This window comes from Oncorhynchus kisutch, linkage group LG6, assembly GCF_002021735.2.
Source record: "Oncorhynchus kisutch isolate 150728-3 linkage group LG6, Okis_V2, whole genome shotgun sequence".
Taxonomy (NCBI): domain Eukaryota; kingdom Metazoa; phylum Chordata; class Actinopteri; order Salmoniformes; family Salmonidae; genus Oncorhynchus; species Oncorhynchus kisutch.
The window spans coordinates 26,608,070-26,620,531 of NC_034179.2; the positions used below are offsets into that span (position 1 = coordinate 26,608,070).

Consider the following 12,462-nt stretch of genomic DNA (forward strand, 5'->3'; position numbering starts at 1 on the left):
GGCGGAAGTCGTGACAATATGTAGCTAGATGTAGAAGCCTTATGTTAGCTATCTAACGGTGCCCATGAAAGAAAGTTCGGCTAGCGAGCAAGCATTTTAGCCAGGTAGCCTAGGACAACAAAGAAATAAAATTGTGTACTGTATGACAGAGTCATAGACCATTTCATCAACATGAAAGAGAGGAGGATGGCATTGGCGTCTCTCTACAAGTAGGGTGAGTCAACATGTTTTTTCTACTTGTACGAACACACACACACACACACACACACACACACACACACACACACACACACACACACACACACACACACACACACACACACACACACTCAAATCAGAACCATGGACAGCAACACCATACTGTATTTAGCTTACGTTGATTGGACTAAATTGTTTTTGCTATAATTTAGTTGTCATTGTATTAGACTAAGCATATGTCATTTGATGTTGAAATGTTGAAGTTGAAATGGTGCTGGAATAGTGGCGGCAGCTCCTGTTTTCTTTGCAACTTGCAGTAACTCTCTGTGGTTCTAAATCAATAGTTGTTTAGTAGTCAGAACATTTCGGGAACATGAACTTTCTTAACCATGCTGTAGGTCATGTAACTCTTTGTTACATGCAATATGTTTTGTGGACTTCACCGGACAGTGGTTGCTCTCCGGTTTTGTGATGAAACAAAGATGTGGATTTATTCTGCCACTGGGTCTTCTTATTGTCTCGGCCTTAGGCCTTTTTATCTCGGTCTTAGGCCTTTATATCACGGTGGCAAGGCATATGAACTAACAGGCTATAGAGCAAACAATGCAATTTTGACATGTTGTAATATGGCTTTTTTTCTGTATTGTAGCTCTACTGCAGTTAGGGCAAGATATTTTATTAGAATAGGCCTAAGAATTGTGAAAATAATTCCCCCTTGTACAGTATGTTGGCCTACTGCAAAGACTGGTAAAATGTCATTCATCTTCATCTCAGAACTTTTCAGGATCAAATTGTAATTACAATATTTGATAGACAACCTAACCTGATTTGTCACCATGTCATGAATTGCCAGCCTACAGGCTACATGAAACAGGTAACACGAAGGTGAGGTCTCAATTGTATACGTCATTAGCAACGTTACTATAAACGTTATTACAGTGATCGGGAGCCAAAACCATTGACTGCAAACCTCGAACCTATCAGAGATACTACATGTCCCGCTCTCTACCCCATGATGTTGGCTACAACGTTTAATGGAATAAACTCGGCACTGAAATTAATACAGACGTTCGAATTCAGAATAATGTGACCTAAATGCCGTTCAACTGTTAGTATTATCCGAACTATTATTTTTCTCACTATTTATACTCCTAGTCGTGTGTTGTACAGCCGGTTGCTAATGATGTCCTTAGCTAAGTATTGAGCTACCGACTGACCTACTTTCCCTGTTCGCAGCGGCTCAGTCCTGTTTACAAGGGACTGCCAACGGAGGTTGAGTGGTAGAGGAAAACAGACAGAGCATAGACCTGAAAACGATTACTCCCGAAATCTTGTACAGTGTATGTACCGAATAGGGATTGTTACATGAATCGGATTTCGAATAATACTTAGGCAGCGTATGTATGCAATAATTGATGGTCTTTTCGCGATGCGTTTGTGGTGAGTCAAGCTTAGGATAGTCTACTTGGCTCAGTGAATTGCACAGTAGGCTATGTGGGAAAATGAGTACCGACAAAAGTAAAGTATGGATCTTTATGTCAACTAAAGTCTTGTTTTCAAGGTATGTAAAATGTTTATGTCCTTTGCATTTTTTGTCACTCTAGTCTTGTGATAATGAAAACGTTTACCGGTTGGGTTTGCTTCCATTTTGGATGAATAGATCTGTAGGCTACTGCTTCTAACTAACGGTGTCAAAATACAAATAAAGTAGGCTAACTATTATCAATGTTAATTTATATGCATTATATGTGGTTTTCATAGAGAATTGTTATATGTCCTTTGTGTATTCCCCAACGTAGTTATTAATTTTCTTAACAGGCTCCATGACAGTTCAGCTCACTGGTAGCCTATAGATTTACGAGTAGAGCATGTCCTTGCAAGTGTATGAGTTGTCTGTTTTGAGAAACATCGTTTTAAAACCATGTTTACGTTGATTAGAACATAGTGCTTTTGGCACTTGCATTGTAACTGATTGGTTGAGGAGGCTTAGTGCCTTGTCAAATCATGTCTGGTCAATTAATCAAGTGAGGAATCTTGGAAGTTATTTAAATTATGTATTTTGGGAACTTCTAGTAGGGCTTTTAGCAAGCTCTGGATATAGCTCAGTGACTTGTCATCTGAGGAGTGTAATATAAATGTACCTACAATTGCTGTACAATACTTCATGTAAATGTTGCATTTGCAAATATTTCAATTTTGATGAATTTTCACATCATGATTTGAAAGGTTTGACATCTGTCATTTGACATTTCCATATAATAATTTGTCTTCTTCTGTCAGCAGCCTAAGTAGATGGTTAGCTAAGTAGGCCTAGTGTATGAAACCATATGAATTAATTATCTGCCAATGTAATTTTCCCCCAGTTTTGTCAGGGGACATTATTATTTCTTCACCTCAGTGGATGTTGGTTGGAGGAGAAGGTCAGTGAGTGCGTGAGATGTCCCTCCCATTGTTTGGCTTAGGGAGCCAATGGAGGTGAATCTCTCTGATGTTGTTTCCTTTTCACTCAAGACACGGTTTAGTTAGATGACTAGTTTAATCATGGAGACGCACATTGATCCAGGAAGTAAAGTCAACGATTAATTCTCTTTCCAGATTGATGGTTGTCACTACAAAAAATTTGCTTTTTTGGTATTATTTTAACGTTAGGCTTAGGCATAAGGTTAGCAGTGTGGTTAAGGTTTGGGTTAGGGTTAAAGTCAGAATTTAAGAAAATAAATTGTAGAAATACTATGCAGGATTTAGCCATAACGATGACTTTGTAGCTGTGGTAACTAATGACGACCCAGATTGATTGGGGTATTGTGTTGACGGTATTGATTGGCGGTAAGTGAATCTATGATAAGAAATTATTGTGAGCCAGAAAGAACCCTGGGCTGTGTTGTGTTTCTAAATAACATTTGGCACCCTATAGGCTAGTTCTACATTTATCACAAATCATGACCAAGCAGATTTTTTTTTACATTTCAAATGACACTAATTCAAGATTTAAATATTACAGTAAAAGGGTTACAAGAATCCTCCTTAGTTGAGGAGTAAATTATGGCTTTGAATCTATTATTCATGAGGCCACGTAGGCTTGTCCAAAAACAAAGCTGAAGACAAGTAGAAAATATGAGCCTAATATAATTTAGACCGGGGTAATGTAGATTGGGAAAAACACTGGCATTACATATCACAGAAACATCACATTATGATTGGTTTGTGTTGAGAGTCAAGTACAATGAAATCACCCCCTCGACCCTTAAAGTATATATCATCAGCCCGAAACACTTCATGTCATATGTGTTTAGTCTCACATTCTCTTTTCCTGTTTTCACCGTATGTGTCACTGACACTTCAGCCTAGATTTACTAACCTTATGCCATCTTGGGCCACCTCTCACCTCTCATGGAATTACATCCTTGATGAAGACTTAAATACGTCACCTTTTTTTATGAAAGGGTTCAGATCTATGACCAGCAGCTCCCGCCCAAACCATTCTCAGCAGTGATATCTTGACAGGTGTAAGAGTTAAAACATTGTAAGATTAAAGATGGTTGCTTCAATAGAAATTATAACTCTCTGAATGTGTGTCTGTGTGAAGGTGAACCATTGACAGTGTGAATATACTATTGCATGACTTTTCAATAAAGGGAAACGTCACAATTGGAAACACTTATCGTTCTCCATCTTTTTACTACAAAACATAGAAACGCACCATTTTCACATATGTTGATGTTGGGGTGGTGCTGGGGATGATGAATATGAAGTTCAAAATTGTGATGTTTCCCTTTAAGGAAACAACCTGAAATACGGAATTATTGATTCATTCTTTGACACAGGCATGAGGTATAGTCGAGACTTGATTGAAAAACCCCTCAACAACAAAAGGGAAGATTAAAGCTGAAGTAGGTATCAATTGTGCCTAAAATATAATCTTTGAGTTAAGCGAACCTTCTGAGTAATGAAGGGAGCCATAGTAAAGATGTATTGTGCATAATCTTATTGGGCATGGTGACAAGCAGCAGGCACCATCAAGAAACCATTTTCATGTCAGTGTCATAAATACCATAAAGTGTTTTGGTTAATTTGTTGAGCTTTGAAATGTATTATGAGAAACAAATGTGTTTTTTATGGCTCATCATTTTATCACAGTTTACAACTCTTATTGGATTTTCCTTTCAGTTTTCCTCGCCTGAGCGCATGGATTTCACTTAGATGAAGAGAGCTATGTGAAATGTAATATCCATGTTGGCCCCTTCTCAGGCCGCTTCTGTATGTCAGTCAGTGAACGTATGGAATAAGAACTGGGTCTCGGCCCAATGGAAATGGGCACAGAGTCACCATTCTCAGACATCCTGAACCGCAAAGAACGGAAAATGGCCACCAACTGTCATAATTACACAGACATAATATATATATATATATTCTTTTAAACATTTCCAGCCCACAGACCTCTATTCTTTTAATTGGAGTAAAGGAAAGAATGATGTGTTGTTCCCCCACTCAAGATTATTGGAAAGATTTTTGCATGGAATACTATCTTGGTGTAAGAGTGGATGCATTTGATCTTGGTTCATTGGTTTAATTTAATTTGATCGAAAAGGTTGGTGCCTGCTGTAGTTTACTACATCTGAAAGTGGAAGATGGAAAAGGAGGGTATCTCAGATTTTAAAGAAGGGAAAGGGGGATACCTAGTCAGTTGCATAACTGAATGCATTCAACAGAAATGTGCCTTCCGCATTTAACCCAACCCCCCTGTATCAGAGAGGTGCAGGGGGCTGCCTTAATCTACATCCACAGCACCTGGGGAGCAGGTGTTGTTGGGGGGTTAACTGCCTTTCTCAAGGGCAGAATAGCAGATTTTTTCACTTTGCCAGCTCAACGATTTGAACCAGCAACCTCTAAATGACTAGCCCAATGCTCTTAACCTCTAGGCTATGATTCAGACACTGCAGACCTGAAGCTAAGATGAACGGGGTTCAATCATGGGGCTTAATAGTACATGGCTAATTAACTCTTTCATCTGACCTCAACATGTCAGTCACATTCCTCTCGTTTAAACACATGGTTAATGGTTCCTCCTCGGTTGCATTTGATTTGATGGCTTTTGATTTACTTTTCTATTCGGGTTACATTTGCAAATGGACAAAGGCTGTTTGAATTCCCAGAGGTGTTTGCACAAGTTTTTCTTTATATTTCGTGATGGGTTGAATGAGGTAACTCTTCCATTCTCTTTGTTAACAAAATAGGTGTCTCTGCCTCTGGGATTTTTCTAGGTCAGTAGAGCTCCTCCCGCACGTAATGCTGCGTCCTCCGTGTTGAATTGCTGTGTCCAGGTGGTAATATATGTTTACCACACTTCCTTTAATACATGCTGTTCACTGTTGGAAATCATGGCTAACAATGAATAATTGTTTTTTTCTGGTAATGTGTTCAATCACTGATATTATATTCACTGAGATATGCACAGGATCTGGGTTGATAAATAATAGTTCTCCTTGTATTTTACAATAAACATAATACTTTTGTATGCATTTATTGTTGTTGTTTTTCACAAGCATAGCTGCTGACCTGTTGAACCCTCTACAACCACTGTGATTATTATTATTATTTGACCCTGCTGGTCATCTATGAACGTTTTAACATCTTGGCCATGTACTGTTAAAATCTCTACCCGGCACAGCCAGAAGAGCCTGTTTCCTCTCTAGGTTTCATCCTAGGTTCCTGCCTTTCTAGGGAGTTTTTCCTAGCCACTGTGCTTCTACATCTGCATTGCTTGCTGTTTGGAGTTTTAAGCTGGGTTTCTGCATAGCACATTGTGACATTGGCTGATGTAAAAAGGGCTTTATAAATACATTTGATTGATTTAGCTCCAATGAAAGCTCAAAAGGAAGCATTAAAAAGTACACCTGTTCAGAAAATAATTGGAAATAGGATGACTTTCAAGTAGGTTTGGGGACTTGATTGAGTGTGAATAAGAAAATACTGAGGGCAGTACTGTTGCTGGGCATAATACAGCTATGATACTTGAATTAAACTACTGCATATTAATTAAGATACAGTAATTATCAGATGTATGTGTAATTGACATAGATATGCCATAACTACAGTAGACTTCCCCCCCCCTTAATTCAAGCCCACTTTCTGTCTTATTATCCTCCCCAGGTTTTTGTATTTCTGTGGCGGACTCCAGGAGGAGGAGGTGGGAAGCAGCAGCAGGTGATCACTAGATTTTTCCTGGGAGTTTCAGTGCAGCTAGCGCGAATGGGATACATCAGACTTCAGATAGGGCCTGGCTGGGAGAGGGAGTAAGTATGGACAACCTTTCCGACTTTGGGTCCCTATGTCCGTCTAGCCGAAGGGAATGGGAGTGAGTATCTAGGCTACTTTTATTGTATTTGTTGTGTTTTCTGTCACTGCTAAATACATGTGTTTGTATGGAGAAATACATTATATATACAAGAGTATGTGGACACCACTTCAAATGACTGGATTTGGCTATTTCAGCCATACCCGTAAACAAATATTGGAGCCATGCAATCGCCATAGACAAACATTGACAGTAGAATGGCCTTTCTGAAGAGCTCAGTGACTTTCAATGTGGCACCGTCATAGGATGCCACCTTTCCAACAAGTCAGGTTGTCAAGTTTCTGACTTGCTAGAGCTGCCCCGGTCAACTGTTAGTGCTGTTATTGTGAAGTGGAAACGTCTAGAAACAACAACAGCCGCGAAGTGCTAGGCCACACGAGCTCACAGAATCGGACCCCTGAATTTTGAAGCGCGTAACACGTAAAAATCATCTGTCCTTGGTTGCAACACTCACTACCGAGTTTCAAACTGCCTCTGGAAGCAACGTCAGCACAATAACTGTTCGTCAGGAGCTTTGTGAAATGGGTTTCCATGACCGAGCAGCCGCACATAAGCCTAAGATCACCATGTGCAATGCCAAGTGTCGGCTGGAGTGGTTTAAAGCTCACCGCCATTGGACTCTGGAGCAATGGAAACGCATTCTCTGTGGTGATGAATCATGCTTCACCATCTTGCAGTCCGACGGATAAATTTGTGTTTGGCAGATGCCAGGAGAATGCTACTTGCCCCAATGCATTGTGCCAACTGTAAAGTTTGGTGGAGGAGGAATAATGGTCTGGGGCTGTTTTTCATGATTCGGGCTAGGCCCCTTAGTTCCAGTGAAGGGAAATCTTAACACTACAGCATACAATGACATTCTTAACGATTCTGTGCTTCCAACTTTGTAGCACAGTTAGGGGAAGGCCCTTTCCTGTTTCAGCAATCCCCCCGTGCACAATGTGAGGTCCATACAGAAATTGTTTGTTGAGATCAGTGTGGAAGAACTTGACTGGCCTGCACAGAGCCCTGACTACAACCCCATTGAACACCTTTTGGAGGAATTGGAATGCCAACTGCGAGCCAGGCCCAATGGCCCCACATCAGTGCCCAACCTCCCTAATGCTCTTGTGGCTGAATGGAAGTAAGTCCCCACAGCAATGATCCAACATCTAGTGGAAAGCCTTCCCAGAAGATTGGAAGGTGTTATAGCAGCAAAGGGGGTACCAACTCTATATTAATGGCCATGATTTTGGAATGAGATATTTGGCGAGCAGGTGTCCACATACATTTGGTCATGTAGTGTATGACTTACCGAGTTACCCTACATTCTAACAATATACAGTGCCTTTAGAAAGTATTCACACCCATAGACTTTTTCTACATTCTATTGTTTTACAGCCTGAATTTAAAATATTAAATTGAGATTGTCACCGACCTACACACAATACCACATAAAGTAAAATTGGAATTGTCTTTGTAGAAATGTTTACAAACTAATTAAAAATGAAAAATTTTAAAAGTCTTGAGTCAATAATTATTCAACCCTTTTGTTATGGCAAGCCTAATTAAGTTCAGGAGTAAACATGTCATAATAATACGTCGCATTGACTCAATCTGTGTGCAATAATATTGTTTAACAATTTTTAAATGACTACCTCACCTGTACCCCACACATACAATTAATTACATGTAAGGTCCCTCAATCGAGCAGTGAATTTCAAATACAGATTCAACCACAAAGACCAGGGAGGTTTTCCAATGCCTAGCAAATAATAAATAAAAAAAACAGACATTGAATATCCCTTTGAACATGGTGCAGTTATTAATTAGACTTTGGGTGGTGTATCAATACACTCATTCACTACAAATATATAGGAGTCTTCCCTAACTCAGTTGCCGGAGAGGAAGGAAACCGCTCAGGGATTTCACCATGAGGCTAACGGTGACCTTAAAATAGTTACAGAGTTTAATGGCTGTGATAGGGGAAAACTGAGGATGGTAGTTACTCCACAACACTAACCTAAATGAAAGAGTGAAAAGAAGGAAGCATGTACAGAATAAAAATATTCCAAAACATGAATCCTGTTTGCAATAAGGCACTAAAGTAAAACTGCAAAAAATGTGTAAAATAAAGTAAATGTATCACTGAGTACCACTCTTCATACAGTATTTTCATCATGTTATGGGTATGCTAGTCATCGGCAAGGATTTGGGAGTTTTTTTTAGGATAAACTGGGAGACAAATTCACCTTTCAGCAGGAAAATAACCTAAAACACATGGCCAAATATACACTGGAATTGCGTACCAAGACTAAATTGAATGTTCCTGAGTGTTACAGTTACAATTTTGACTTAAATTGTCATGAAAATCTATGGCAAGACATGAAAATGTCTAACAATGATCAACAACCAACTTGACAGAGCTTGAAGAATTTTCAAAAGAATAATATTGGACAATCCAGTTGTGCAAAGTTCTTAGAGACTTACCCAGAAAGACTCAGAGCTGTAATCACTGCTAAAGGTGATTATAACATGTATTGACTCTGGTGTGTGAATAGTTATGTAAATTAGATATTTATGTTTACATTTTCAATAAAGTAGCAAAAATGTCTAAAACATGTTTTCACTTTTTCATTACAAGGTATTGGTTGTAGATGGGTGATTATTATTTTTTAATTATATTTGATCCATTCTGAATTCAGGCTGTAACACAACAAAATGTGGAATAAGTCAAAGAGTATGAATACTCTCTGAATGCACTGTATGCAGGGATATACTTGGTCGACTACTGTACTATGTGAACACCCTAGAATAAAGCATCTGGGCACTTTTGGACCATAGTTGGAGACTGCTGTTGTATAAGATGACATTTTGAAGAATGGTTTACATTCCAAGGGTGTATATCTCTGTTCATAATGTTGTATGGGAGAGGGGGATTTGTATCTGCTTTGTATCTATCTGTTGATGACTTTGGTGTTAATTCAGAGAAACAGCATTCCAACTAATTTCCCCCTTACCTCTCCCTTCTCCCTCTAGCACCAGCAGCTGTGTGGACGATTTGATGGATGAAGATGAGAAAGACAGGGCAAAAAGGTATTCCACCACTGTGTGTGTGTGTGTGTTTAATGGTGGTGTGTCTGTGTGTAATGGTTGTGTGTGGGTTGTGTGTCTGTTTGAAATGGTTGTGTGTGAGTGTGTGTGTCCTATGAGAGACAGACGGTTGAGTGTAAGGATGAGAGATGAGGCAGACGGAGAAGTTCCCTACTTCAGCTTGTATGTGTTAATGAAAGGTCCTCTTGGCATGGCCCTACTTTGACATTCCATCTGTGAAGGTGTTTGCTTTCCTGATGTGAAGACTCTTCACACTTTCAGCTCTATAAACCTCAACACCTTCAGCACAAAGACAAGTGTTTCTGTGCCTAGACAGTTTACAAAATATCATAGGAAACTGTTAAATATAGTAAACAAGGTCAAGCCATTATTTGCTTTTCAGTTATGATGCATACAAGCCTGACTGTAGACTTTTAAGTAGACTTTTAAATCATTAGTCAGTGTATCAGTTTTCTGGTGGGTTCAGCTGGGGTCAGATTCATCGAAGGTTTGTGTGGGGAGAATGGCAGCAAAAACTACAAGCACAAAAAAATATATGTTTGTTTGTTTTAATGGTAGATTTTGTACATGCTATGCTGTTGATATCAGAGTGTTTTCCATAAAAAAAATAAGTCCATATGGGATGAATCTTCAGAAATGTTTGCTTGTGATATCAGAAGGGATATTGTTGGGTTTCACTAGACTGTCATCCTTCTCTTAGCATCCTGCAAGCTGTTTTATGGTGGCTGAGGAATGAGTGAATTGTGATGGTGGTTATTTATTTGCAGCTGTAACTTCTTAGCTTGAGTGTGTTAAATAAATAAGAAGCTGTATGTAGAATCGTTGAGCTCGCAACTTCCACCGCATCTATTGTGCATTAGCATCTGTCCTCAAATGCACTTCTTTATAAATCATTTATAAAGTGTATATGTTCCACGTTTTAAATTACAATGAGTGTACAAAACATTAGGAATACTTGCTCTTTCCATGATGGACTGACCAGGTGAATCCAGGTGAAAGCTATGATCCCTTATTGATGTCACCTGTTAAATCCACTTCAGTCAGTGTAGATTTTTATTTTATTTTAATTTTATTTAACCTTTATTTAACTAGGTAAGTCATAGATGAAGATGATGAGACAGGTTAAACAATGATTTTTATGCTTTGAGACAATTGAGACATGGATTGTGTATGTGCCATTCAGAGGGTGAATGGGCAAGACAAAATATTTAAGTGCCTTTGAACAGGGTATGGTAGTAGGTGCCAGGCGCACCGGTTTGAGTGTGTCAAGAACTGCAACGCTGCTGGGTTTTTCACGCTCAACATTTTCCCTTGTGTATCAAGAATTATCTACCACCAAAGGACATTCAGCCAACTTGACACAACTGTGGGAAGCATTGGAGTCAACATGGGCCAGCATCCCTGTGGAATGCTTTCGACACCTTGCCTGATGTTTTTTACGCTCAGTGTAAAGGGTGAGAAATGTAATCCTGTACATTAATCATGTTTTCTATTAAAGGGCATCTCGTAACAAATCGGAAAAGAAAAGAAGAGACCAATTCAATGTGCTCATCAAGGAGCTGTGCACCATGCTGCAGGGCCAAGGTCATCCGCGCAAGATGGACAAGTCCACCATACTGCAGAGAACGATCAACTTCCTGCAGACACAGAAAGGTAGGAATGTGTAATGTAGTCGGCTGCGTCATTCATCACATTGACGTTGGCCACCTGCTGACCCGTGTGTGTGGCGTCTAAAAAACTACCAAAAAACATCAACACTTGAACTTGTCTTTTCCTAAAAGCTCTGACTTTGCTGACAGCTACTTTATTGAGGAAAAATGTACTTACTGTGATATGTGGTTGTCCCACCTATCTTAAGATGAATGCACTAGCTGTAAGTCGCTCTGGATAAGAGCGTCTGTCTGCTATGTGATTCAAATGTAAAATGCGTGTGCATGTGGCACTTGTGTCCTGCCCTACATAAAGAACATCACTGCTCCCAGAACGGGTGGGAAAAGAAGGAAGGAACTAGGAGGGTGGAGGGCATTAGCTGTCTAGTATAGTATTTGTTTGGACAGGAACATAGAGAAAAGAGATGAGTTCTACACTTCCCTACCAAGCTTGGCCCAGACAGACAGAACTTCATCTCACATGGAACCCAAACCGGCTGTGTGCGTGTGCCATCGTGCATGAATGTATTTTGTCCCCCCACACCAAGCCCGATCACGACACGCAGGTTAAAATATCAAAACAAACTCTGAACCAATTATATTAATTTGGGGACAGGTCGAAAAGTGTTAAACATTTATGGCAAATTAGCTAGCTAGCTTGCGCTTGCTAGCTAATTTGTCCTATTTAGCTAGCTTGCTGTTGCTAGCTAATTTGTCCTGGGATATAAACATTGAGTTGTTATTTTACCTGAAATGCACAAGATCCTCTACTCCGCCAATTAATCCACACATAAAACGGTCAACCAAATCGTTTCTAGTCATCTCTCCTCCTTCCAGGCCTTTTCTTCTCTTGACTTTATATTGTGATTGGCAACTTTCATAAATCAGGTGCTTTACCGCCACCGACCTTGTTTGTCTTTCAGTCACCCACGTGGGTATAACCAATGAGGAGATGGCACATTGGTACCTGCTTCTATAAACTAATGAGGAGATGGGAGAGGCAGGACTTGCAGCGCGATCTGCGTCACAAATAGAACTGACTTCTATTTTAGCCCTTGGCAACGCAGACGCTCATTGGCGCGCGCGTGGGTACAATAATTTAATAATATACATTTCTAAATGTATTTTGCAACGCTCGCTCACGTGACGCGAGCAGTGTAGTCAGCCTGT

General features: G+C 39.7%; 1 protein-coding gene across 2 annotated transcripts in view; it reads left to right on the forward strand.

Moving 5' to 3' along the window:
• The first annotated feature begins 1,402 nt into the window (after positions 1-1,402).
• The window catches only part of npas2 (neuronal PAS domain protein 2), a 51,098-nt gene continuing 40,038 nt past the window's right edge, over positions 1,403-12,462 (forward strand). For both annotated transcript variants that reach the window (XM_020485218.2, XM_031826510.1), the window contains exons 1-4: positions 1,403-1,759; positions 6,349-6,553; positions 9,569-9,625; positions 11,142-11,296. In XM_020485218.2, coding sequence (XP_020340807.1) covers positions 6,498-6,553; positions 9,569-9,625; positions 11,142-11,296 — 268 coding nt within the window. In that variant the 5' untranslated portion in view covers positions 1,403-1,759; positions 6,349-6,497. The remainder of the gene's footprint in view (positions 1,760-6,348; positions 6,554-9,568; positions 9,626-11,141; positions 11,297-12,462) is intronic.